Here is a 27619-nt window from a genome sequence, read left to right as displayed (position 1 = left end):
CCCCTTTCCCCGCCTCCTCCTCCCTCCGTCCGCCTCACGCCCGCGGCTCCCGCAGGCGGCACGGCCCGGGGCTGCGCTATGGCTGCCATCCAGAACCTGCAGCTGTGGTGCAAGCAGCAATGCGAGGGTTACCGAGATGTCAGCATCACCAACATGACCACCTCGTTCCGCGACGGGTTGGCGTTCTGCGCCATCCTGCACCGCCACCGACCCGACCTCATGTGAGTACCGGCACAGCCCGGCCCTCAGCCGCTCCGTTAGCTCCGATGTTGAGTCTGCTTTCCCTCCTTCCCTCCTCCTGCAGGGAGCTGTGGCTGTCAGATAAACCTGCACAACATCTTTAGGCATCGCTTTGGGGTTTCGTTCATCGCTGTCTGTGTTGGTGGGGCGGTGCGTCCTCCCATCCCGTACATTGCAGCTCTATCGCTGCGTTCCCGTGCACGGTTCTGCCCCTTTGCTTCTTTCTTTGCTGTCATCCCGTGGTTTTTGACCTGCCCCTGCCCCAAACGTAACGCCCGGCTATGAGAATTGTTAAAGGAAACTGAAAATTAACTAGGGATTGTCCTAGGTTTGGTCTTTTTTAGAAGGAATTCTGGGCTCGTTGCACTTTGTTGCGGGGGATTGAGGAGGGAGCAGGCAGTGGAATAGCACAGGCCAGGTGTGTTGGTTTAAGCATTAGGTCATTCCCAGTGAGACGTGGCTGATGGGGTGTGTGTTCTTTACTGGAGTTTTCCGATTGTTTCTTGAGTTCTGCCTTCCCTTGGTTTCCCAATGCAGCCCGGCACCTCTTTATGTGTAGAGATCCTTTATAGGTGTCTCAGTGCTGATGGAAGCCCAAGGACAAGCTGTCGTTTAGCACTCACTCCTCTCCATAGCTTTGAAACTTAGAAGGGGCTGGAGCAGCCTTGAGAGCAGCAGGAACTATTACACGCCTGCTCTGCCATTCCCTGGGCTGTCACCATGGTGTTGCTGTGTGTGGCTTCCTGATGTGCTGTCACATCCACGTGGCTCCAGATATTTCCCTTCCTTCCATTCATTCACTGTCCCAAAGGTAGGAAATATCAGAGCAGAAAGGCTGACGTGATGGGAGGTGCTCACGGACTGGCCTGGGGCTGCTTCCTGGCCAGCTCTGCTGCCAGCCCATCTGGAGTGTGAGTGTGAGCAGGGCTCAGCATCTGGGAACTGGGACCCCTTTAGTGGGTTGTTACAGTCCTAGAAGTGTGTGCTGGGGTTGTGGATAGATGTATGTAAAGTAAATGTTTCTGTGTTGGAGAGGGGAAAGGATCCCTGCAGCATCTTTGTTCCTGCTGAACTTATCTTGTGCTGGAAATCCTACAGGACTTTGCAAAAACCCTTTTTGACTTGGACCAGCTCAACAAGGCTGCCTGGGGGTGAAAGTGAGAGAAGCTTTCGGTATGACTTCCCTCCTCAGCGTCAGTGGTGCAATGTAGGAAATCACCAGGTATACCCTTGCCTGGACAAAGTCCTGCTGCAAGTAAATTATACTTTCAAATAGTCGTCATTTCAGGCCGTCACGTGTAACTCAGCTCCCAGGGCTGAGTATTCGTGCAGCTTCCTTGTGAATCTATAAAAGCCCTTGTGGCAGTTTGGCAGCTGGGTGTACGTGTGGCTGTGATTTTTGCTTCCTGGGGGCTCAAACTGGTTTATCCTGAGCTCCTCCTCTTGTTCTTAGAAAAGCTGAGGATTAAACACATCACACTGAAAAGAAAACCAGAATTGAGTAACTGGTGTTAGCAGTGGCGGTGTGTTTGCTGCAGCCCTTGTATATAAATTGCTTGCAGGACATGATTCAGTCACAGCAGCAGTTTTGTAACAGTGTGTTTTCCGTCTTGGTTTACATTCCTGGGCTGAAGAGTGCATGATATGGAGAGGTGATTTCTCCTTGAAAGAGCCTGAGGAGTTCATAGGAAAACTTGAAGCAATTACAAATTGTGGTAATAATCATGTGCTTCTCTTGTGGGTTCCATGGGTCAGAGGGCAGGTTGGTGCAGGGCTCTTCCCTGTTCTTGTTTTCTTGCCAGGAAACATACGGACAACATGATAATTCCTCTCAGACTTAACCAGTTCTGTGTGTTATCAGTGAGCAGGACAGGCTGTGTAAAATAAGAAACCCATTTCCAATTCACTTCCCACTCACCCAGGGATGCACAGACAGGCTGAGCTCTGTGGGAGCAGAGGCACACACTGAATTACCATGGAAATCTGTTTCTCCTTCATCCCAGCTGAAGTGTGTGTGGTACCCAGCCATGGGTGTGAGCCCATTCTGGGATGGTGGCAGAGCATTAAAGTCCCTGTGGTCAGAGGGAGCACAGCCTCACAGTGGTGTGCCCTGCTCTGCAGCCAGCTCTGGCTGGAGGTTTCTCTGCTCCCCATCCGATAAGTGAGTTAAAAGCAGCAGGGGAGCCGCCCACACTCTCTCTGTTATTGATGCCAGATGTTGAATAAAGGTTTTGATTAAGCTCCTTCATCCTGGATCCTGCTCGTTCCCAGAGTGCTGGCAGCGTTCTGGGAATGGGATGGTTGTGAAATTCCCCTTGACAGCTGTGCACTTGGGCATGCATGTTTGGTGGCCAGAACAGAGCAGCTGTGTGCACCCGTTCCTCCAGCAGCATTTTCTGGGTCGCTGTCAGCTAAGCCAGGCAGGATGAGGCTGTGAGCTGCCAATGTGGCCAGGCAGTTGATAGCCTCTGGACTTTTCCTACTTGGTGAAGGCTCTGAGTGTGCAAAGCATCAGCACAGAGGAAGCACATGTAATTGCAGAGGACTTTGTGAGCATGCAGTGGGTGGTCACAGATTTTTGGCCACTTTTTGCTAAGAAATGGACTTTCTGGAGAGCTAAAAACTCAAGTTCTATTCCTTTGCTGGTGAACTCCACTCTGATTTATTTCTAGCACTGGAGGCGCTCTCCTGGGTCAGGTTTATGTTTCTCACCTCTTCCAATTAATTCAGTTGCCTGTGTTTCCTCAGCGGAGAACTCCCACTTCTCTCTTTGTATTAGCTTTGCTTTCTTAGGATTACATTGGTCTAGAGAGCTTTGATATTCCAAGATAGGGATGCACCAGCGAGATCAGCTTCCAGAAGAAATACTCTATGCAAACTGTTCACCCAAATAGCCAGGGAAGCAGAGAAGCTGTGAGGGCACGAGGTTCTTGAAATGACCAAAGGACCTGGTTGTTTGCACCCTCCTTGGGGAGCAGGAGGGGGTTTCAAATGTTCACCATCAGAGATCCATGTCTTTAGGTCCCTGTTCTGTTCCGCCCAAGTGGGAAGCTGAACAAACAATCCTATTGCAAACAGCGTTCAGTAAGGTGTGAGAGGCACAGGCTGGCAATAAATAGGTCATTGCTATCACTGAGCTGGCACGGATCTCCTTCAGGCATGTCCCATGTCTGCATTTTGATGTGCTGATACAGAGCAGAGCCAGGACCCATTGTGGCATTGTGTTTCCAGCCCTCAGCTGTGTGCTCAGCTCCTGGTCCTGCCATCCCCTCCTCCCTTGGTGCTGTGTTACACCTTTGCATGGCTGAGCAAGTGGCAGCTCCTTGCTGTCTTGCAGGTGTTTTCCTGTGCTCAGGATGTTGGTGCTGTAGAGGTTTCATTGGCAGCGGAACCGGCAGTGAGGCAGAGAGCTCCAGTACTTCCTTCAGCTGGCTCTTTAAAAAGCTGATTTTCTTGCCTGACATAAAACAGAGTGATTGTATCTATTGTCTCCGTGAAACTTTTTGTTTTGTAGTTATTTTCATCCATTAGCACAGGCACGGGAAGTCTCGTGGCAGGATCGTGCTTGGAGGAAAACCTCTGCAAGTCCCTTTGCTTTTGCACAGAATAAGAGTGTGTGATTTAAAGCTGGGATGTGCCTTGTCTTTATGTGCTTTTTGGGGGAGTGTGACCTCTGGGTCTGCTCTGCTGCTTCCTGTTCATTCTTTCCTTATCCAGCATAACAGCCTCCAATGTGGGAAACAGGGGAGGTATCCTGGGCTGTGCGTGAGATTTGTAGGTGCTGCCTTTACAGTATAATGCTCCACTTTCTGTATGAAGTAGATAAAGCACCTGGCTTGCTCCTTGCTGTTACAACTAGTGGAAAAAGTTCCCCTGCTGTGCTGCGGATCATGTGTTTGCCTCATGAATAGATTGCTGTGAGCCGGCTCTGCCCTGGCTTTAGCACTGCTACCCGCACTCTTCTGGAGGTGAGGCCAGCAGGGGTGAAGCAGCATCAATTACAGAAGGACTGGATACAAACGTGCAAAGTTGATGGTGTAGCACTTGTTTGTCGGTGAGAGTTTCCTTGCTGATAAAAGCCTTGCACTCAGCCTTGTGCCAACAAGTGCAAGGATTGTAAAGTGAAACTGGATTATTGGAAGCGAGCTGACCTTGTGCATTGCCCAGCAGGAGGAAGCAGTGTTGGAAGTGGGGCTGCCTTCCAGAAGTCAGTATGTAGCCCCAGGGTTAGCAGTCATGATCAGTTTAAAACAAGCTGATGGTGATCATTTCCTAAGAAATGGACATGCTCTGCTGTGAGTGAAAAAGAGCCCAGAGTGTGGGCTGTGCTTCCAAGGCACAGGCTGCCTTGTGTTCTCTGTTATGTCCTTCCAGGTCACTGTTTTCAAGTTCCTGACATTGCCTGGTGGCACCTGTATGAGACCGGAGAGCAAGTGGGGGAGACAGGAAAAGGGAGGTGATGCCCAGGGCCAATGGAATGGAAGAAGGATTGTTGACTTTGGCTCCTAATTGCAGACAGTAATTGTCTCTTCCTTTCTGGTTATTGGTTATGATTACAAATCAGAGGTGACGGCCCCAGGGAAAGGAGAGCTAGATTTGGTGTAACCAATTGTAGGATTGTGTTGTGGTAAACATATTTCTTATGCAGACAGTTGGTATTGGAGGAGGAAAGAGGATTTGAAGCCAGAACTTGTGTCCTGGTGGAACCAGCAGCATCTGAGATCAGAGGACATGATCACATTGAAGGAGTGTGAGATGCAGCGCTGGAGGTGCCCAGCTCTTCTCCAGTGTGGGGAGACAAACTGGAGGAAGTTTGAATGTGTCTGCTTGGAAAGTATTTCCAGGGAAAGAGTGTTGCAAGTCTGGCTGGCAGCCATGAGTTTATCCTCTTGGGGTGAGAAAGAGGCAAGGCTTTCTGTGGGGGAAAATAAAGAACAAACAAATCAAAAGCATGAGTTAGAATTTGCTGCTGGCTGTTTCAGCAACCCCCCTCAATCTGCAGGGCATCGGCATGTCCTGTCTGCAGGAGGTTGAGGAAGTCAGCCCTGCAAGGTTAGCTGTGCCAAAAATGTGTTGTGCTGCCCATGGGCAGATGGCTGTGCCTGCTGGGTCTCCTGCCCACCCCTGCCTCAGGAGGTGCAGCAGATCTGTGGCAGTCTGCAGGCTCGTGTGGGGATCTGCCACACTGCTCTCTCTGCTGCATCTCTGGGAAGGAAGAGTGGGATAAGGGGCTCTGTCCTCCATGCGAGTGAGGCTCAGAGAGGTTTGAGAAGCTAGAAGCTTGTTCAGACTGCTTGCTCTGTGTCACCAGCCTGAGATTTTTCTTTCTGTGTTTCAGAAACTTCAATTCTCTCAGCAAAGAAAATGTGTACGAGAACAACAAGTTGGTAAGTGACTTTCAACACTTCAATTTTGGTAAAGTGGTTGACGTTCTCATGCCCTAACCTGACCAGACCTCAGTAGTGGGAATAGCAAAAGAAGGGGAGGTGGTTTGATAACTGAGGATTTGGGGAAATGACGTTGAAAGAATTGCTGTTGACAAGGAGAAGGAGTAGACAACTGGCCCCAGGCAGTGAACTTGCTTTCTCCCATCCCTCTGCCTGGCTGGAGTTGGCTGCAGATGGTGGAGGTCAGAACAGAGATGTGGACATGTTGTGTATATGATGAGGGATAGAGCAGGAGGTGGTGCAAGAAAGGAAGGTAAGGGGTTCCCCCACTTCTTGCTTCTAGCACAGGACATTACTTCTGCAAGGTGTAGAAGTCCTAACTTCTCATCTTCCCACATCACTCTAGGATGGGTTTTCAGTTTCTCTTGTTCTCTTCAGAAAAAAAACTGGACAGGCCAACCCACTCCTGCACTAAGTTTGAACATAAACTTTGTACTCTATGAAAGGATTTTCCTTCTCTCTCTCTCTCCCCCTTGCAAGAATAGAAACAGTAGATTAAAACACTTATCTTGGCATCGCTCCACACAGCTTCGTGGCTGCTTGGCCAGAGCTCGGGCAGTAAAGGAACTGCTGCAGCTTCCTCCTGTCTGAACTGGAGCAGTAATATCTTCTGACACAGTGAGCTGTCTGAGGTGGTCTTTGATTCCAGGAGAGCTAAGAGCAGTGCATTGTGTGCCTTGTGTGCACTCCTTTGCTTCGGCTTCCTTTCAGCCCTGGTCAGGTTCAGCAGTTGTGTTCAGACTCGGGTTCAGTCCTGCACATTTTTCTCCTCTAGGTGAGGTTCAGACTGGTTTTGCTGTTGTTGTTTTGGTATTTGGGAGGCATGAGGGCCTCTTTGTCCTGGACTGAGTGCTGTGAGCCCCGAGTGCTGCTCCTTCCCCACGCCTGGCTGATGGTGTCTGTTCTGCTGGTGACTTTGTTTTTTCTCTGGGAAATGAGCTGTACAACTGACCTCCGCTGCTTTTCCTGATGAAAAGCTCCTTTGTGCCTCTCATAAAAAACAGTTGCTAAACTCCTTAAGTCAGACTATGTTTCTTAGACTGTCTTTCCTCCATCTCTTGCTTTATGCCCTTTATTTTGCTTTTTTTCCCCCTCATTCTGCTGGAGAATGACTAGTTTGTGTTACCCTTACACTGCTAGACTCCTGCTGGCCTGGCACCTGAGTGAGATTTCCCTTCCATCTCCCCACAGCACTGTGTTCCTGGGCTTGTCTCCTTGGGATGTGAGCATTCTGATTTCTCTCAGCACTTTTCCTCTGCTATTGTTCAGACCTTCCTTCATGCCACGTTGTTCAGTATCTTCTTTTTAAGGGCCCAATTACTCAACAAAAAAATATCTTGTCCAGGCTGCAACTTGTCCTGTGATGTCATTTTGCCAAGAAAGAATGTGTCACTCCTCAAGTGCCAAAAAAGAAAGAAAGAAAGAAATTACTGTTAGAGGCTTTTTTCTCATACATAAATGTGAGAAAGGTTTCTAGAGACTTGGCATCCAGTTTCTTCAGTGCTGATGAATGGTGGCATGGTACAGTGCATGCAGCAGAGGAAAGCAGTGGCTGACCTACTCAGATGGCTTCAAGTATTATCCTCTCTGGTCTTTGTGAAGTGGAAGCAGTGGTGCTTGCCTCTTCTGTATGACCTTGGAGCTACACTGGTGAAAAACATTGCTTCTTTATAGGCAAGCCTGGTATGAGAGGTAGAGCAAAGCAACTGGGCTGTGCTGGATGGCAGGCATGTTAGATCTCCAGACAAGAGCAGTTCCCAGGAACTGGAAAACCCCACTGGTCAGAGCTGTTGGGCAGCCAACCTGATAGGAAGTGTTCCAAGGAATATATTAAGTACCAGGTTACAAGACAAGCAAGTGCCAGGCTGGGCTGGCAGCCGGGATGATGCAGCCGGAGGTGACTGGCTGAAAGCACGCTTAATGTCAGCCTAGTTACATTTTTGCTGGGATACCCAATGGAAGAAAACAGTAATTATCTTACTAAATAATAGTGGCTGTTTGTTTCTTCTAAGTGGGAGTTATTGGCATGTACACCAACTCTGTTGTGTGTCTGTGCCAGAGGTCAGATGCGGAGGGGTTTAATATGTTCAAGTCTTGCTTTAACTATTTCACTGTGGGTTTCAGCAGTCCCCTTCTTTGTGCCTCTGCTCCTGCAGGTGCTGCTGCCCTTTTCTCTATTGGCATTTTAAAATGAGTGCACCAAAGGGGGGGGGGTGGAAGGATTTTCTCTCATAAGTCAGGATGGAAGAGGACTGGAGAAGGTCTCTAACAAAAGACCTATGGCGAATAAGGCAAAGGCACCATTGCTTTAGGGATGTTGCTTTGTGTGTGTGTATCCTCTACTAAAGGCTCTAATTCAGTGGCAAAACAAAATAGCTTTTCTGTCCTTTGTCTGTCTTTGATCCTGCAGTTTCAGACCACAATGAAGAGTATTTGCCCCCAGTACATGCTATGTCAGCATGGAAATGGTTAAGCTGGGAGGGAGCTAGGTATCAGGAATCCTTCTTTATTCTTCTGTTCCCACTCTCTAGTCTGGGAGAAATGGTTTCCTTCCCAAAAACAGATCTTCCTATTTTTAAATGGGGAAAAAAGCATGTGTTAGCAGGAAGTGTTAACATTTGTGCAGCACTCAGAGATAGAAAGCTGCCTGCAAACACCTACCAGCTCACCGCTAATTGGAGAGCACCCCAGGTTGGGCTGGAAGCCTGGCTGCACGTCTGCCAGCCTGGACTGACACAGGCCCTTCTGCCAGGCTTCACTCTGCAGCTGTGCACATCCAGACAGAAGCAGGCTGGAGGAAGAGCAGGGGAAGCCCAGGTGAGTTCCTGTGCAGTGAGTTATGGCCAGCTTGCCAGGCCAGATTTTTGGCTCCTTTCCTGAATTTCTCAACGCGGTGGCTGGAAGCCACGACTCTGTTGGTTCCTGTAACGGCCGTACAATGTAGGAGTTAAACTGATGCAGCTGTTCCCCAGTAGAGTTATTACTTGAATGAGGCTGTCTGCCATGCAGTTTCTCTTGATGCACAGCAGCTCTGCTGTCTGGGCTGGATAAGACCCCCCACTTCCTTGTTTTCTTCTTTCCCTAGGCATTTCAAGTGGCATCAGAGCAGCTGGGGATCCCAGCCTTGCTGGATGCAGAGGATATGGTTGCTCTGAGGGTGCCAGACAGGCTGAGCATCATTACCTACGTTTCCCAGTATTATAACTACTTCCATGGACGTTCTCCTAGTAAGTACCATATACCATGTAGGGGTGGGCAGGATTGGGGATTAATTTTGTGTTTTTCCTTGCCTCCTAACAAACTTAGAAAGGCAAAACAGACCAGTCAGAAGTATTCTGGTACCACAACTGTTTCAGTGGGGGGATCCGACTTATTTACTCTTTGGAGCAGCACGGTGCTTTTGGAAGGGCACAGAGATGTGCTTCATCTTCAAAACTTGTGCTTTAAAACTTAGAATATGATCTAAAATTTCTTATAGTATAGCCACATAGGAGCACAGAAAGTTCAACTCCATGATCTACACCACAACTTTCCTTTCTTGAGCAGCTCCATCACCACTCTAGTCCTTGCCACGCTGGAAAGAACATGGAGTCTAACAATGTTGAGCCTGTCTGTGAGTTTCTGCCAACAAAACAGCATCCACAGTAGAGACTGTATAGCAGAGCAGACTGGTGTAGGAGACAGAAAAAAACGATTCCCTCAACTGGCATAATTGTGGTAGCAATTCTTTCAAGCATAAAACAGGCCACAGAGCTGCCAAGGCATTGTATCCATGTACTGGAGAGTTTATCTGGGCTCACAGGAATGCTATTGTAGGCTTGGTTTATATTTGGCTTTAAGTATGAGCTTTATATAAGAACATGAATGACCTAACTGGTTAAGGTGAGTCTAGATGGAGGAGAGAAATACTGAAAACATCCTACATCTTAGAAAGTATAATTCACTCTTGAGAGCTCTCTTTTGTATGTAAGCTCTTCTCTCTCCTCCATGTTTTCATGCAATTAAGCAGGCTTTCTCTTTCCCTCCACAAGCTCTTCCCTTCCCCCCTTCATTTTTTATTTCATGTTTTGAAATCATGCTGAAACAAATTCCATCCTGTTTGTGCCAAGTTGTGGGAATCTGGGTCAGTTTGGGGTCTTTACTCCCTCCCTCCCAGCATCTTGCCTACCACGTCGTCAAGCACAGCACATTTTTATACTCTCTAGTGTCTTACAAACTGCTCTGGTTGCATTCCTGTTGCTGGGGTGAAAGTGTGTGTCTGAAAATGAGCCCAGCCAGGAATGTGCCCTCTGACACTAAGCAGGCTCCTAATACTATAGCTTTGCCCTCTGATTGGGTTCAGGCAGGACCATGAAATAAGCAAGATGCAGGTCAGAAAGGGTGAGCAGCCAATATTTTATTGAGGTGAGACATTTACAGAAGAGTTGAACTGAAGCCATACGCCTTTGTGCCATAGCTTTGGGAGCTCTGTATGTGTGGAACAAGCAGGCAGTGAGAACACAAGCTAAGTCCAACATGGGTCTGGTGTCACCAGTCCAATTTGGCTCTATGTTAGAAGAGCCATTGGTTTTTATCTGGACAACTGAGAACTGGGCTTCCTTTCTGTTCCCTTCAGCCTGCCCAGACTCCCCTTGTATTCACTGGGAAGGTTATAATCTCTTTTGAGATGAGTGGTCATTAAGTTGATTGCTCTTAAAGCAAAGCTGTGGCTCAGATAACTGCTGAGTTCCCACAAGGAATGCAGTGACATTCGGAATAGGAAGTGGCATAAAAATAACATCTTGGTGAGACAAATGAGGAGTCTTGTCTGTCAGAGCTGTGCATGAAACCTTACTTCCCTAGGAAGTCTACCTGCATTTCCCAGGTCATGGGGAATTTGTGCTGGGCTTATTACTGAAGTGTATTGGTGATTCTGTTTCCTCAGCTTGTTTGTGAATTTAGAGGGGTTGCAGTGAAGAAAGGATTGGGCATTTGCAGGCTTTTTGTGGCAAGTCATGTTGGTTTCTGCATCAGCATGGCCATGACACATCCTAGTCTCTGTTGATGCAGAATTAGCCATATTTAGAGGTCACTTCTGTGTCTGACAAGTCTGTCTGTTCAGTGAGTGCCCCAGCTAGGATGTGGGTTGGACACACACAGCAGTGAGGGCTGAGGATGTGTGGGAAGACTGGAGTGCAGCAACTTGAATGAAATAAACCCTTTGTACTTTGCTGCTTTAGTTGTGATGGGTAACAGCAGGGCCTGCTTTGGTGATGATTAAATGCAACCAAACTGTGAGCCAGGTTCAAGCATGGGAACAAACAGGTCTTGTTCACACTGTCAAAGGACAGTGTTTTATATTTTCTATGGAATTTCTCTCAGAAGGAAAAAAAAAAAAAAAAGAACAGCAGTTTATTCTGCCAAATTATTCCTGCAAGTGTTGATAAAGCTCACTTTTTGCCTCTTGTCTCTTGTTCCTCTGCAGAACTGTTTATGAAGAAAGCATGTGTCTCTTTGTATGGCATTTGCAGGTTATCCATCAGGCACGTCTGGCTCTTCTACTGTAGATAACTACTAGGTTCATAGGTTTTCTTTATGTTCCTTTTAAATCTTCCCTCTTTCCTTTCTTCCAGTTGGAGGCATGGCTGGAATCAAGCGTTCTTCCTCTGAACTTCAGGAGCACCCTGCTGGGAAGAAAGCTGTTCCAGAGCCTCCTAAACCAGCATCTCCAAAACTGCCTCCTGCACACCCACCAGCCAAAGCTAAGCCAAAAGAAGCCTCCCCAGTCACCACAGTAAGATTTTGAGTTATTCTTTCTGTCTTTAATCTGTTCAATGAACTTGGGAGTATTATGCTATTTCAAGGCAGCTAGTTGTCAGTACTCTACTCAGTCTCTAAACTTTCTGCTCATTATGGAGGATTTAATCCAGAGGTCTGGATACTGCGCATATTCAGGTGGGAGTCATTGGGAAGACATCAGCCAGCTGTGAATCATCTAGTGGTGAATAGGAGATGGGTGTCTTAGGACACAGTTTTGTTGTTTCTAGCCAGTAGACCATGAGGATGGGGATTTTTAACAAAAGTTGTTTGTGGGTTTGGATTTTTTGTTGGGTTTTGTTGTTTTTGTCTAGAAAATGTTGATTAATTTCTTAGAGACAGTTTCAGAGATGCTTTCAGAGTGGAAGAAAGGAAGCTTCTCTCTTACTAAAGACATTTTCCAGCCATTTAAATTCAGAGACCTTTGAACTTCAGTTTCCTACACGCAAACTGAACAACCTGGTTCCATGTTGTATAAAATAGTCGTTAGCCAGAGCAAGGATTTTGCTTGTATCCCTTCTCTGTCCCAGCAACTGACTATTGTCAAACACTTGATTTTATGGGAGATTCTCAGGTGTATGTGAGTGCTGCCTGCTCATGACTGCTTCTTCCTACAGAAGGGTGTCCTGACAGAGAGTGGGAATATCCGTAGTAGCTGCTGTGGTATCTGTGGGAATCACGTCCACCTGGTACAGCGTCACTTGGTTGATGGGAAGCTCTATCACAGGAATTGCTTCAGGTATGGCTCTTTGAAGTGGGGGCACAGCTGTGGGTTTCTGTGGGGCAGTCCTGTTCCTTTAGGGCTGGAGGGAGAGATGTGAGGCATTCAGAGAGCCGGGAAAACATTTCCGTCAGAGTGGAGGCAGCCTGGGCCTTATCTTGACCTGTGCATAGGGGAACTCTGCACAGTTTGTTTTTCAGCCACACCTTTCCTGCTTCAGGCCATTTGTAATTGGCAGCTCCTGTTTTGGTGCCATACAAACATGCACACAGGAGCATGCTCACTGCCATTGTGGTGACTTTGCCCTCATTGTGCTGGCAGTGAAATTGTGCCTGCACACTCAGCTGTATCAGTGACCTTCTTGTTCTCTGAAGGATGTGTTCTGACTCTTTCTTACCCACAGGTGCAGGCAGTGTTGGAATGTGCTTCTTCCTGGAAGCTACAAAGCCGGGCCTGAGCCCGGTACATTCATCTGTACCAGCCACCAGCAGCCAGACAGTGTCCAGAGTTCTGGGCTCAGCAGCACCCAGAACAAACCTGAGAGCACCCCAGCCTCTACTAGTGCCAGAGCATTCCAGAAAGCAGCAGAACCCAAGAAACAGGAGCAGATGTTGAAGAAACCAAGCCAGGAAGGCCTTGCTAATTCAACCAAGCCATCTGTTCCATCTTCTGGAAGCTCTGGCCTCAGAAGTCTAAATACTCCATGGTCATCATCAGCTGTAAATAAATCAGGTGACTGCAAAGGTACCCCACTGGGAAATAAAACAGATCATCGTGAAGGTACCACATCAGGACCTCTTTGGACAACTTCCAACACAAAAACACAGCAAGCCCGTGAAAAGTTTTTTCAGTCATTAGAGTCCTCCAGCAATAAAACCTCTGATGCTAAAAACCACAGCCCTTCTCACAGCTGTGGGAAAATTTCCTCTGGCAGAACTGCTACTGAGGTCACTTTAGTGAAGACTGAGAAGGATCAGGCACGTAACCATATTATACAAACTTTAGCTGGATCAAAAACCTCTCCAGGCAGGCCAGGAGGACTCAGTTCCACTGGCTCTTCAGCATCTAGCAGGTAGGTACTATTTCCCTTTCCTTCTTTATTCCCAAGAAGACCTTGCAATAACTTGGGAAAGTCTCTGCGTGTTTCTTCCCTTTCCCTGACTACTTTTTTGGAGAGTATTTAAAGACAAATAAAATGACTCATCCATGTCTTTGGGAATGGCATTCAGTAACAAAGGCCTACCCTTTCAAAGAGAACAAACTTTCAAATCTCATTAGATCATTCTTTTTCTGCAGTAGCAACGTTTCTCCATCCAGTTCCCAATCGCAGAGTCCAACTCCGAAACTACAGACCAGCAAAACAGGCTACACAGCACCAAAACAGGAAAAGATCACAGAACCTTTGCCCAGGAGTCAGACTACTAGCAAACTTGTTGAATCTGTGCACAAGCCAGAGTCAAAAGGCCTTAAAGGTAAGAATGACTGATTTGCGTACGGCTCTGCCTGGACCCAGCAAGCTAAATTTGCACCCTTCTCTTGGGCCATTGCAATGAATCTGTCAGCAGCTCCTCTGCTTCCTTGCTGTATTACCACATAAGGGTTTACTGCCTTCTGGGGATTGGCACACTTTTATTTGCCCTGTGCAATTGCTCCCTCTAGCATGGCAATTCTTTCTTCTCTGATGATCTCCAGGTATTTGAAGTTGTATTAGCTGTCATCGTGTGTTGAGATCATGGTCATTTCTGAGGTTTACATAGACTTTCCAGATGGAAGACTTTGCCATGACTTCAGGATGGTTTTGTAGCTGCAGCTGGGGCTTTCCAAGCCTCCTTGTCTGTTTTGAGCAGATCTTCCACAATGGTGACTGAGCAGTAGGCCAAGGAATGATGTTTTGGGAGCACTTAAGAGTCTCAGCCACTTCCTTATGGCTTGTTTTGTGAGGGGGACAGTGCTGAATGCAGTATTTCTGTGAAGTCTGATGCGATTCTGTGTGGTTGTTGTGGGGTTTTTTGGTCTTTCCTCTTCTCCTCCATGTTTTGCTTTCTAAGATCTCAGTTGATTTTGTTGTATTGCTGATAAAAATGTCTTCGTTTCCACTGTAACTGTGTTTCTGTAGCTGCATAGATTTTAGAGCATTTGAGTTGAGAGAGGCAAAATAGCACCAAGGTTTTTTATAACCTATTGTATATGAATTTGTCCATGTTAAACTTCTTGAATTGATACTGGTTTGCTCCAGAGACATTATAAGCTTTGCATACAGGTAAATGCTGCCTCTTCCTTCTGGGATGCAGATCTGGCTTGTATCTTTCTGTTGAATCTGATATTATCTTGCCATGTATCTTCATTTAGGAACTGTGAATGCTGATGAAGACAAGTCTGAGAGCCCTGCAGAGTGGAGATCTCGGTTGAAGCCTGTGGCAAACAAGTGAGTGTCTTTGACTCTGTGGGTCTCTGTGAGAATTGTAGGGGGATGTCCATGTCTGCAGGCTGTGTTTGATGCTGAAGGTCTGTGTGCATGTAGGAGGGATAAGTCCTTGTGTTTTAATGCTTCTATTTTCAACTATTTGAATGAAAAGTCAAAGACTTTCATTTCCAGGAAGGGAGAGCACATTTCAAGTTGCTGGACTCTGGTTAGAAGGGTGTGACCATCCTGGCTGGAGATCCCAGCCCAGGATGTCCAGAGATCTTATTATGGACCGGTCTGTTAGAGGCATGGTTTCCTACTTTTTGTCTTTCTTCTTTGCAGAGACCAGGCTGGCTCTAAGAAGCCTACTGATCACTCACAGGTGGGAACAGGGAACCCAGCAGAGAAGGAGAAAAAGCCAGCTCCATTAGTCGTTCCGTCAGCAAAGCAGGAGTCCAGTACAAAGGGTATAAGCTTTGCCTTCATTTTGCTGGTCAGAGGACAAGCATTAGTACTGCAGTGCAGAGAGGGGGTGAGGGAATATGGTGGTCAAGACAGTGCCTTGGTTTCTGGAATTTTTGTTCTCTCCACCTGCTTTGGCTCTACTTTTATTTGGACAGCTGTCCTTCCCCAAGGAGAGAGTCTTTGTCTTCCCAGTGTGCTCTTCTTCTGCAGGACAGTTAGCAAGATTTCACTTATTCTGCCTTGCATAGGTATATAATGGTGAGAAATCTTGTTGATACTTGCTCACCTTTAGTTCTTCTCTTCCACCTTTCTCTCATACTGTGGTCTTCTGATCGGTGATTTCTCCCTGTTTTCTTCAGACTTGTGCCCCTCAGTGTTGTCAAGAAAGGAGGGGTAGGACTAGAGATGATGTCAGCTAGTGGCAAATGCCAGAGGCTGTGGGCAATACAGGGACTTTTGTGAGGTGAGGCTTGAAATTTCTTGCCCAAGACCTGTCTGTGCTTCTTAATCCAGCTTCCTCCAGTGGAAACCGTAAGAAGTTGATCCCCAGCCCAGATCTTCTTAGGAGCTTTCAGAATTCAAAGCAAGACTGGGAAGATCATGGGGTTTCTGCCAAGAAGGAGAAGGAGGGCAGCCTCCAGTTGAACCAAAACACTGTTACATGTAAGATCTCTTCTGCCTACTTAAAGCCATTCTCTGCTCTGCACTCTGGGGGGGCAACCTCAGTGGTTAATGTGGGAATCATGTCCCAGAGTTTTCTCTGCATAAGCCTGTAACTGTTGTCATGGGAGAAAAATTTGTGGCAATAGTTTTTTATTAGCAAGGAACCAGCCAGGCCAAGGAATTCAGTGGGAAGGGAAGAAATTAAAATAAGGACTTTCCAGGGTCACTGCCCTGTCATTCTCCAGACTCAAAGCTATGAAGAGGAGCATCTTCTGATTTGAGAAACTGGGATCTTGTTGATGTCTCTGTTCCTCTCCAAATTAGCGACTTTGGAAAAGGAAAGGAATGCAGAGAACTGTCAGCAAGAAACTGCAGCTGGTGGGACCCACTGTGGAAGTAGCCAGGGCTGCTGCTTCTGGGACATTCAAAGATGTCCCAACCAGTTCTGGCCAGTTTTTCCTTGCTTTTAATCCAGTTCCTTTCTCTTGTTTGTTTTACATTAGTGCTACTTCATACCTTTACCCTGTAGTCCTTGCTGCTTTCTTTCTTACATAGCTCACTGTAATGCCATCATGGAGCTAACATTCCATATGATATTTGTTGCTGTTCTGTGTGCTCAGCTTGTTTTTCTCCTTTCCTTACCCTGTCTGTCTCTGTTTTACCTATTTGGACTAGAAGATCCTCAGAGCAGGGTTCAGCTCTGACTGATCTTTGTCTTGGAGCAGGCAGGATGGTTCCACATGGCTTGGTGGTCTCATGTGTTGTTCATATTTGTTGGCTGATTAGCACCGTCTTTGGCCTTCACCTCTGACATCTGAGATGTGCTGAAACTCCAGTTGCGTTGTCTGTTTTGGAAATTCAGCATGCCTCCACTTCCACAAGGCTCAGCAGTAAATCTTTTTCCAGGAAGTGAGCCATTAACCTAAAGAGGCTGTTTTAAACCTATTTCTTAGTGATTGCTGCTGGGGAGAGTCTCTTGTGAATGACTTGCCTGGCAGTTTTCCCCCAGTTTTTCATGTGTGCATGTCTGCTATCTGAAAAGCTGCTCCATTGCTGCTGTCCCTTGGCAGCCTGAGGATTAAGGATGGACTTGTTGCTCCACTGTATAGATCTTTTCCTCAGCAGAGAGCCTCCATGAGCAGTCAGTGGCTGTTCCTACCCTTAATCTCTGTGTTTCACAGAGATGAACATCTCTGTAGATCATTATAGATAGTTTTCTATTGAAAAAGATTTTTTTCCTGTGGGAATAGAAGTTGAGGTTATCAGGGGATATCAGACTTTGTGTTGGTCAGCGATGTCATTTTACAAGCAATTCCTTTCCAGCCACCATGTTTTCTCATGATCAGTGGTACAGCTTTCTGCTTTGCTTGGAGATGCTGCAGAGGTCATCAGGAAGAGTCTGGAGATAGAGTTCTGAGGTTGGAGATGAAGATCCTTCTTTGAGAAGTGTGAATCAGAGGTAGCACATGGGGCTGCAAACTACCCTCAAACAGAGGGAAGAGTAACCTGGGGGGGGCACAGTGTAGAGACAATGCAACAATTCAGTACCCAGCATCTTTTCCTTCCTTTGCAGTCTTCAAGAAAGCCTGCTTAGAACAAGGACTGGTCAATCTGTAAGATGTCCTTGAGCTCTTCCACGAGTTTCTCATCAGCAGCAGTCAGCACAGTAGAGAGAGACTCTCAGGAGGCTCCTTGGCCTGTCTGTCCTGTGTTTCTCCTTGTGTGTGCTGCACCTCCACTGCCTTTCTACAGTTCTGCTCTTTTAATACTGCAGCTTTCCTTCCTATCACATCATCCACATATGGCTCTGTTCTCTCTCTGTGGTAATTATCCAGCCCAGCCTCTTGGGTATCCAAATACCTCACACTCTCCTGTAGTTATCCTCGCAGCACAGGTGGGTAGAGGAAGCTGAGGCACAGTGGAACAAACACACATTGCTTAAGGATTGATTTTAATAGGTGTCCAGGGCCTAAATAATGCTGTGTAGCTGGGCCAGAGGGACTTCTCACCTAGGATGTGTTTTGTGGAAGGAACTGAACCTTAGTTTCCCGATGCCTAGGGTAAGTTCCCCTAGACCATCTTTCTTTCATCAGTATTTACTGATACTTATTTGTACAAGAGCACTAGAGGGGTATTTTAAAATATAGCTTGTTTTTTCTAATGGCAGTAACCCAATGCATCTTTTCTATCCTTTCAAAGCTTAATAAGGGATGTATTTTGCTTTACCCTGAGGAGGAAAGCAGTGCCCTGGGATCACAGAGTGTGTGAGTGTCCAGCAGCAAGGAGTAAATCAGGCTGCGATGTTTCTTGAGGATACGTCTCTCACCTTAGTCAGGGCTTGCCAAAGCAAGTGCGAGTTAGTGCCCTCTATTGGGTGGAAGAGACCTGCTGTGACATGGTATAGGTACTGTCCCTCAGCACAAAATTATTTAAGGTTTGGTGTGGGCTTTCTTACTTTTTCTCTCTTTTTGTTTTTTCTTTCTAGTTAAATCCTCCATTACAAAAAGCATCCAGGGCATTGAAGCTGTGTCACCAACCAAGGTATGGCTGGGAACCAGGTGTAATGGGCACAGACTGGTGTTGCTGGTTATCCTGCTGATGTGCTTGTCATGATACAATTTGTCTTCTTTTGAAGATGTATTTGAATTCCCAGGGCAAGACTATATAGCTCTGGGACAAAGATAAACGGAAGAGATTGCCAGTTATCTCCTGTGCAAGGGGACAGTAGAGGCTGGAACAAAACTTAGCCATAAGTAATAGAATTCGGGTGGATGAAGTCTGCTCCAGCAGAGAAGGGAGGGAGAATGCCTGTGCTCTGACAAGTGTGGGTAGATATCATCCAGCGTATGTAGCATACTGCTGTAGTGTTTCAGTGGCTACCACAGCATTGTGAACAGCCAGCTCTGCATCTCTGCTTACTTGCCCCTTCCAGGGCATGGCTCTTCACTTTTGTTCTTTGTGTTGTTTCCTATTTCTGTTGGGGCTGTGCCTTCAAGATGCAGTTGGAGGGCACTAAGTTGTATTCATTCCTACATTTGTTTTCCTAGCTGCACCCAGACTACCTCCCTGAGGAGGAAATCCAGAAGAAAGTACGTGACATTGAGAAGCAGCTAGATGTGCTGGAATTGAAAGGAGTGGATCTGGAGAAGCAGCTGCGTAGCTGTGAAGGAGGTAAAAGAAATGGGAGGGCCAGCTTTGTTACAGTAGGGAGGTGCGAGGCTCACATCCTACCCCTGGGCATTCTTGGCTCTGCTTCTAGAAGCTCATACTACACATGAGACACCAAGTTACCAAGAGTAGCTGGTAGAGCAAGATAAAGCCTTGGGAATTTTGAACCCATTTAGGGCTGTTTCCTAACCTATTGTTTGAGCTTGTGTGTATTTGGCTGAGAAAGAGGGAGTCTGGGGAGTGGAAGGCTGCTATTAATCTTGATTTTTAATACCAAGCCAGACTGACTGTCACAATTGGCTCCAGTTCTGTGTGGATTCAGAATGGCAAAGCAAGGCAGCCACATGGAAAATGAACAGGGTGCCCTATGACAGAGTATCTGTGAGCAGCTTCCTTGAGTCTACAGGGGGTGGTGTGCTTCCTTTCCTTTATATCTCAGATGAGTACCAAAGATGAGTTGTTTTCAGTGGAGGTTGCCTATGGCTCACTCAAGTTATTCTGGGCTCTCCTTCAAGTGATTGTATGTTTGTGCCAGTGCCAGAAGGAACTGAACTGATGAAGCTTTTGGAATTATTTCACTCTTTGTCATCTTCACAGATGAGTCTGAGGACGCCCTCATGGTAGATTGGTTCACACTGATCCATGAGAAACAGCTGCTGCTGAGACAGGAGTCAGAGCTGATGTACAAGTAAGCAGAACCAAAAATTTACCTGTTTCTCCATACTCTTTACCTAGTAAAGTAAAGTAAAGTAGTAAGCAGTGAAGGAGAAGAAATGTGGGAGGCCACAAGATTATGTGCTAGCTGGTTGGATGAGAAGGGCTGGAAGAGAGCTGCCAGCATCCTGAGGTATTAGCTTATGGGCCTTTGAGCACTGAGTGGATAGACAAGCCCTCAGTGTCTGTGATGAGCTTGTGGGAAGGGAAACCTTACTGATGTGATGGAGGCAAATTTCTCCCAGTCCATCAACTCCTGCTGAGGCGGTGAGCCATGCAGAGATGAAGCTTTAGCATGACATGAGAAGAATCCAGACCTGGGTTGTGGAGGGGTGTAACTCATCACTTCTATGGACTTTTCCAGGATGAAACAGCAGAATCTGGAGGAGCAGCAATGGAACATTGAGCTGGAGCTGAGACGTCTCGTGGACAAGCCAGGTGAGGATGAGCTGTACTGAGAGTTTTGCTGGTCCCTGCTGCACTCTCTGCACCTTGTCCTAGGATGTCCTTCAGATCTGAATGACTGCTTTCCAGGTATCAAAGCTTCACTGGGAAACTCTCCTGGCTGAGCTGTCAGGTGCAGGCTCTCTGTAAGATCCAACCTACTCACTTTTTCTGAGGGATGTAGGATTTACCCCTGAGAGTGAGGGTAATTGAATTCAGACCTTCTAGAGGGAGTTGATGGAGCAGGGAGGAGGCAGAGCCATGGCGGGGAGGTACCGACCTGTAGCTATGAGATGGACTTCTCTTGTGTTGTGCAGAGAATCTGAAGACACCCAGAGAGAAGGAACGTGAAAAGGAGCTGCTGGATTCATACCTGAACACAGTCAATGATCGGAATAATATTGTGGAGTGCCTGGATGAAGACAGAATCAGGTGAGGGCCCTTGGGTGGAAGGGTATGAGCCAGCACAAGGAGTGGTCTGCTCTGTACTTGCTCCACTGCCCAGACTGCAGGGGTGGATGAACGGCTATTATCAATACTTCTGCTCCATGAGAGGTGGGTGGTGACCTGTCACCAACCATCTTGTCTTAAATGCTGCTGCCTTTGCTTCCTTGGCAGCTGTTAGAAACTGTGACCAGGTCTGCAGTCATATTCAGAGCTCTCTCAAGCAAATACTGCTCTGAGGACAAGGGCCATGAAAATGTGTAAGGCAGGGGAGAGAGAAAGAGAAGTTAGAGATGGGGAGGTGGAAGCAGCATGGGAACCCCATGAGGACTCTGGGAGCATGAAGCTATGTGTGTGTTCGTCTGCTAAAGCAAAGGAACAGCTGTAAGTGTTGTGCTAAGCTGGATCTTCTCCAAGTTCAAAGGAAAGCTGCTATGTCAAGTAGTTGGATGTGTGCCTCCTATTGCTGAGAGCAGCTTCCATTTTTTGCCTTCAGGCAGCAGCTCTACCTTGAGGGTTCCAGTAATGCCCCAGCTTTTGGCTCTGGCCTTGCCCAGGCCATAGGAAGTAGCAGAGTGTTTTTGACTGCAATGTGAGCACCTCTGCAGCACCCTGGGCTGCTGGTGTCCCAACCTTTATTCATCTCCTAGGGTGTGGTGTTGCCTCACAACACAGTGAACAAGGATGACTCTCATACCAGCTGAGGGAGGGCCTGGCTGCTGTAGCGATGGTCCTCTTTGATCTGGAAATCCCTACACTCTTTATTGCTTTAAAGTGGGACAGAAGTAATTTGCTTATGTCTAGGAATTTAACTGGTTTTTTTTTTCCTGACCTTGGGGTGTTGGTTGCTTCTGAAGTGACAGTAGCAGTGATTCTACACGTTTTGCAATGTCTGCCACCTTGTCATGAGACAGAGTCGTTTTCTAATGCCACGCTCTTCATTTGCAGAGAGAAAGAGGAGGACCAGATGCTGGCAGACATGATCCGGAAGTTGGGTAAGGACCCTTTCTGCTGTTAAAGAGCAGCACTGGATAATACTAGGGCTGTGGGTCTCAATGTTCTTTACATCTGTTCCCTCTCCTCTAGATGGATCTCTTGGCGGCCAGGAGTCAGAGAAGAAGAAGAACAAGTTCCGCTTGTCCAAAATATGGAAGCAGAAAGACAAGAGTTAAACTCGGGAGTGATGTTACTCTGCACACTGGTGCAGGGAGGACTGTCAAAGGAATGTTCTTTTCTTGCTGCTGCTTTCCTGGACTTGTGCAGGATGGTGACGAGGCTTCTTTCCTCTCTGACGTGGAGACTGCAGGTTTGCTGATCAAAGGGACAGTGTGAGTCCTCTCTTACTGGTGTGAGATGCACCTTCCCCAGAAGATTTTCCTTCTTTGAATCTACTCAGAGCTGGCTTTAGCCTTGTTGGCAGCTCAGAAGGACAGAACTGAGTTTTCCCATCTACTGCTTAGGTCGTTACAGGCCTGAATCAGGGAGCATGGCACTGTGTGTCACCCCACAGCGCCCCACTCTTATCAGCCAGAGCTATGCCACAGGTACTGTGTTGGTTTCCAGAATGGCAGTTCTTTCTCCCTCCCTGCATCCCCTTTGGCAGAAAGAGAGATACTATGTGTCACAAGAGATCAATGGCCTCCTCCTTATTTGCACCCATGCAAACTGGAGTTTCAGCCCTCAAAGCCAGGGGAAGCAGACACCAGAGTTACCTGTGGTTTGGCATGTCCTAGACCCAGAGACATTTCAGCGATAGTGCTGTTTCCAGACCTCCTTGTGGGAGTTGCTGTAGGCTGATTTCTCAGAGCCATGAAGGGCTGCTCACTGCTTCATTCCCTCTATGGGGGAGATTTTTAACTCCTTGTTTCTCTCACTGCACAGGGAAGTGTGGTTTTCATTGCTTGTGGCCCACCATGCTGAAGACGAACACAACTTTTCTTTTAACAGCCTTATGCTAACAGGGAGCAGAAGGGCGTAATTGGGTTCGTCTCACCCACCAGCTTTCTGTGTGGAACAAGCACTCATCTCCTGAGTCTCTGTGCCTGGACATCCAGTGCCCTTAGGGGTTGCTATGGTTCACCTCAGAACCAGGGCAACAAGGAGCAGTGCAAGGTAGGCGCTGGGCTGCTGGCAGTGTGTCTTCCTGCTCCACACTCAGTCCGAAGTGACTGCAGTCAGACAGCTGCCCTACATGGCATCGTCCTGTGCAGTCAACCTTGGAAGATAGGATAGAGATTGTCAGGGATGGATGAGAATAATTCATGATGCCCCTAGCTCAAGTGTGCACTCCCCCATGCTTCCTTCCTCCCTCCATGCCAGGGTGCTTCATGATTTCCCTGTGTCCTGTTCTTCAGCGAGGGGGTTTGCTGCCTGCTGTGCCCGCTGGCAGAGCAGAGGCGATGCGTCCCTCACCCACGAGGTGGCAGTGGGACTCTCCATCCGAGGCAGCCCACCCTGGGCACCGAAAGGGTGATCTCAGTGAGGTACCCAGCACCCAAGGGGTTTCTCACTGCCCACAGTGCATGTATGCAGTGGAACGCCCTGTACCTACCTATGTTTTTGTCCAATAAAGAGCTGCTGGTGCACATCTCAGAGTCAGTGTGAGTTTAGGAATGGGTTACTGGCTTTGGGTTGTCCCGCTTGCCGCAAGCACTGACTCACTCTCTGGGGATGAGAGTGTCCAGAGCCATTGGTGGTAGCAGGGGACCCACAGGAGAGCTGGTCCTTCTCTGTGCACCTGTGTTGGAATAGCATCCCTCCCTGAGCTCACAGACCAGCTGCAGGTCCTGGGAGAGCAGCAGAGCCAAGGGCTTCCTCCATGACTTCCTTTACATGCCCAGCTCCCCCTGGCTCCCAGATGGATAAGTACATTTATTTTCTCCCTTGCTGCTTTAACATCATACACATCCCCAAGCCTTGCAGTACCCTGACACAGCCATACTGCTGGCCTGTCTGGCTGAGCTGCAGATTCATCACTGTCACTGTGTGCTCCATGCTAGCCTGTGTTCACCCAGGGAGGAGGATGAGCTGGGCTTGGGAGCATTCTGACCACAGGGACTGTTCTTTTTGTGAAGCTCTTCCTTTGATGACTGTCTCAGCCTGGGCTGTTCTTCTCACTCTGCTTTTGTCTTTTCAGGCTCAGATTCTTCAGCCTCGAGAAATTTAGTCTATGCAAGTTTGAGGGTGGCAAAATCATCATGCAAGCCCTCTGTCTTCAGCTTCACTCATCTTGAAGGCAGGCAGGAACTGGAGCTACACAGGAATGCGATTACTGGGTGTTTAAGTTACAACTTTACAGCCTCCTATAGGGTTTGGAGATGGCCAGCTGCTGCTGCTAGAAAACAGGCACTCACTACTCGGGACTGAGTGGGAAGTTGGGTAACCAGCTCTTGCTGCCTTTCTCCCGCAGTGGTCATCCCTGAGTAATTGGGCGATTTGAGCACCTTCCTGCAATCAAACAGGAATCAAATTCCTCTCATGTCTCCATGGAAGAGGGCTGGCTGTGTTCCACTCAAACCTCAAAAGATGCTGAGCCCCGAGGTCAGGCTGGCAGGGGGCTGGCTGATGGTTGCTGCACTCATGTGGGGGTGTCTGCACTTTGGCAATGACTGAAAGCTCAATTGCTCCTCTAGGTCAGCTGCTCTACTTTTAGGAGGGTTGAGCTTCCTACTCATTCCCTGTTGGGGTTCATGGCCTCGCTGGCTCCTGGATACCCAGGAGTGCTGCAGCTGCTTTGTTCGTAGCTGAACTGGAGGTATATGGGGGCTGTACTTCTGAGTCTCTGCCATTTAAGGGTAGCTGAGGGGGGGGTCCTTTTTTGGGATTGAGATGATGCAGGGGAGGTGACTGCCTGCTCCAGAATTGCTTGACTTGCAGATGAAGCTGTGACGAGGCTCTGTGTGTGTGTGTGTGTGTGTGTGTGTGTGTGTCTCTTCTGCCGTTTTCTTTAATTACAATCTCAGAGGTAATTTCTGACGCATCATTAACAGTTCTGAGTAAACAAGGGGAATTCTCCAAATTATTCGTGATGAGTACAAAGGGAAATTGGCTTTCATCAGCTCCCTCTCCACCAAGGAAGAAGATGATCTGTAATAGGCTGCCCTTGGATGCCTTAAATCAACTTGAGACAGAGCAGCAAGCCCTCCTGTTCATCCAGCTGCCAGAGGGCAGCCCTGCTGCTGAGCTAAACGGCCAGGGCTGGCCACAGTTGGGTCTGTAAATGTAAAGAGCCTTTTGAATATGGGAGCTTCAGGCAATACTTTTCAAAGTGACCAAAACCACCTGCAAATCTGAGTCTCAGTTTGTGTCTGATTTAGTGGCTGGCAACCATTGCAGTGAGGTGGGAATAGGATGGTCTGAGGTCCCTTCCAACCCAACTGCGTGTGATTCTTGGGTGGTGCCACCCTTGTCCTTGGCCTCTAGATGAAGGGTGATGCCTGAGGCCAGCACTGTTGGGAAGGGAGTGATGGAGCCTTGATGTGGAAGGCCTTGTGTCCTTGAGAATTAGGTTTGGTCTGAAGCACAGGTTATCAGGACTGCTGGTGTGCCCTCAGATGAGGCCAAAGCACCCATGTAAGCATCTCTATCCCTCAGGTCCCCACACACTGCGCTGACAGCCTGGTCACTCATGCTCCAACACAGTTGCAGAGCATCTCCGGTAGCAACCAGAGGAGCACAGGTTATTTATATTCATGTGGCAGCTCTGCCAGCCGTGACTCTGTTATCTGCCATGCATGAATATTATTTGAATACAGAGTAATACGGAGTTTGTCGTGACTATTCTTCTGTGTGAAGCGAGGGATTTGCGGCGGGATGGCAGCCCTCCCTCCAGCTGTCAGTCAGGAGGGGTTTCCTTTTCCTGTCTTGTTGAAGCCGCGTCCCCAGCAAGGTGAGACAGTGGACACTTTTTCTCTTGTTAATATCCATGTCTAATCTCCTCTCAGAGGGGCCCTTTGTCCTATACTGTAGCCAAGATGAGTAATTCGGGGATAGATGAGACGCTATAATTGGTTTGTGACAAATTAAAACATTTTTCCTTCAGAGCCATGTGCAGGACTGTGGTCTGGAGCTGTCACACATCACAGGGGAGGGCAATTTTTGGAGTAAGCACATTGCAAATTGGCTCCAGATACGCCTTGGAGTTGTAAATTGAACTCTGGTTGGTGACTCTGCTCCATTGGGGTTTTGTTTTGTGGAGACAACGGGAACTTGTGCTTATGGGGAGGTGGTGGTCGGATGATGGGGAGCACAGCGATGTGAGATGCAGCCCACCAGGGCCTGTCTTACCTCTGTGCTGCTCACAGGGGTTCCTCTGTCACATCTGCGCTGGAGCTCACCCCATCTCTTCCCCATTGCTGTAAGTGGGAGAGTGCTGCAGCAGTGCCACCTTATCATGGTGGAGATGGATGGGGAATGGAGTGTGACCAGCAGGCCTGGAAGGAACACATGTCTATGGAGGAGGTTGAGGAGAAGCAAGAGGAGTCACCATGTGGGCTGGTATGTGTTAAGTGCTGCAGGGAAAGAAGCTGAGCTGGGAAGGGCAGCAAAGCCCTGAGGATGGGGTGTCAGGGACTGTTGAAGTCCTGACAGGGTGGAGACCACGTGCAGATTCCATATAGGAATGGATCAGAGGAATGGAATGTGGCCTTGAGTTGTTTGCCTCAGTGTTTTGTATCTGATAGGGAAGGAAAAATGAGATGTAAGGAAGAAGGCTGTGAGTTTTCCAGCAGGGCTGCATCTTGAAGAAGAGGGCTTGGATGAGAACCCCGTAGGTATCAAAACCAGGAAAGCACAAAGGCTTTCAGGTGCCAAAAGAGACCCTGGAGTGGCTGGGTGAGAAAATGAGGATATTTGGACATCTATGAGATGGGAGAGGATTACAGTGGGGTGGGAGGCTGCTGGTGGTGAGGAGCTGGAGGCCTCGCAAGGAGAGATCACAGGATCTCCTTCAACAGTGGAAAGTGCAGAGATGCAGCAAATCCTGAAAGGCAGGATCAGATGGTGAGCTGTGAGTGGTGTCACTGGCATTAAGACGTTCGCTAATCCGGTTTAAGGGGATAAGCCCAAGAAGAGACTGTGGAGACCTAAATTGGAGCTTGTCACTCTTCCATGGAAAGCAGGAATGCAGAGGAAGAAGAGGATTTACTGAATGAGGCCTGGATGGTTGGGTGGGATGGAGGAGCTGAGAGAAGAGGAAGGATCAGGAGGAATCAGGTGGGAAGGAAGGAGTTTTGAACTCAAGGTGCTAATTGGAAATTGCCACTCTGGTTTCAGCCCATGGATGACTTCCCTTGGCACAGGAGCCTTCTGGGCTGTAGGATCACTCTTAATAGCTCCCAGGCTGACCTCCTGCCCCGTGTGCTGGGTGGAACTGGTAAAGTAGCGGTGGCTTGGTAGAAGCCCAGTCATGATGGTCTGGGAAGCTTACGTGATGCTTATCAAAGCTAGTGTGGGAATTGCGTAAGTGTGATGTAGGTCTGGCACTAAAGTGATAAGAGTCATATCAAGGGAATAACTTAATTAACTGGTCTTGATCAAAGAACTATATGAATTCAATAGCCCAGTTTTCAGTGCTAAATGATGAAGTTTAGAGAAACTGCACTTGACGCAATTATCAATTTTCCTGACCGAAGAGCTTTGAAGTGGCATTAAGAAGGGACAGGCTATTGTTCCACTTAGGACAACTTTCCCCCTCCCTCAAGTGATGGGAGGCAGAGGGGCTCTCTCCTTTCTCAAGTGCTCATTTGAAATGGTCTGAGGCATAACAAACAGGGGATGCCAAAGGGAACGGTATCTCGGCTTTACAAGTTAATTGTTTCAGATGGTGTAAATCAGGAACAAAGAGCTGTCCTTTCCCTGCCAGCCAGCAGAAATGTCTTAATTTCCCTGTAGCTTTCATTTTGCAGTGGAATTTGGAGGAGAAGTGGTTCTGTTTAACTTTCAATGAGCCTGGACCTTTTGGTTTTGGTCCCTCTGGCACGCCTGCCCAGCTGCAGCAGAGAGCTGCGTGCTGCTCATACAAGATGCGAGAGCAAGGAAGGAGTTAGGCTGTTGAAAGCGGGTTTCTGCAAGCCTTTAAAATACCAAACATTGTGTGTGTGTGTCCAGTTTGGA

The 27619-nt window shown here is 47.9% G+C and overlaps 1 protein-coding gene across 4 annotated transcripts; it reads left to right on the top strand.

Moving 5' to 3' along the window:
- Window positions 1–23093, top strand: MICALL2 (MICAL like 2). 4 transcript variants are annotated; one of them, XM_015876957.2, is made up of 17 exons: window positions 1–221; window positions 5579–5627; window positions 8773–8914; window positions 11300–11460; window positions 12101–12222; window positions 12608–13276; window positions 13504–13676; window positions 14554–14629; window positions 14951–15075; window positions 15587–15736; window positions 18222–18277; window positions 18784–18907; window positions 19502–19592; window positions 19983–20056; window positions 20380–20494; window positions 21455–21501; window positions 21593–23093. In XM_015876957.2, the coding sequence occupies exons 1-17, from the start codon at window positions 79–81 to the stop codon at window positions 21676–21678; spliced, it is 2403 nt and encodes an 800-aa protein (XP_015732443.1). In that variant the 5' UTR covers window positions 1–78; the 3' UTR covers window positions 21679–23093. The 4 variants fall into 4 exon arrangements, with proteins under 4 accessions (XP_015732443.1, XP_015732444.1, XP_032303536.1 ...); XM_015876956.2 differs by having other exon boundaries at window positions 2–221; window positions 13501–13676; XM_015876958.2 differs by lacking the exon at window positions 15587–15736 and having other exon boundaries at window positions 13501–13676.
- The last annotated feature ends 4526 nt before the right edge of the window (window positions 23094–27619 follow it).

The sequence above is a fragment of the Coturnix japonica genome, chromosome 14 (genome assembly GCF_001577835.2).
Source record: "Coturnix japonica isolate 7356 chromosome 14, Coturnix japonica 2.1, whole genome shotgun sequence".
NCBI classification, from domain to species: Eukaryota; Metazoa; Chordata; class Aves; order Galliformes; family Phasianidae; genus Coturnix; species Coturnix japonica.
This window is presented reverse-complemented; position numbering and strand designations above follow the sequence as displayed.

Coding starts and splice junctions, on each gene's coding strand:
- MICALL2 (XM_015876956.2), top strand. CDS start 79: ATGGCTGCCATCCAGAACCTGCAGCTGTGGTGCAAGCAGCAATGCGAG. Junction 222..5,578: donor CGCCACCGACCCGACCTCAT/GTGAGTACCGGC, acceptor TCTGTGTTTCAG/AAACTTCAATTCTCTCAGCA. Junction 20,495..21,454: donor CTGGATGAAGACAGAATCAG/GTGAGGGCCCTT, acceptor CTTCATTTGCAG/AGAGAAAGAGGAGGACCAGA.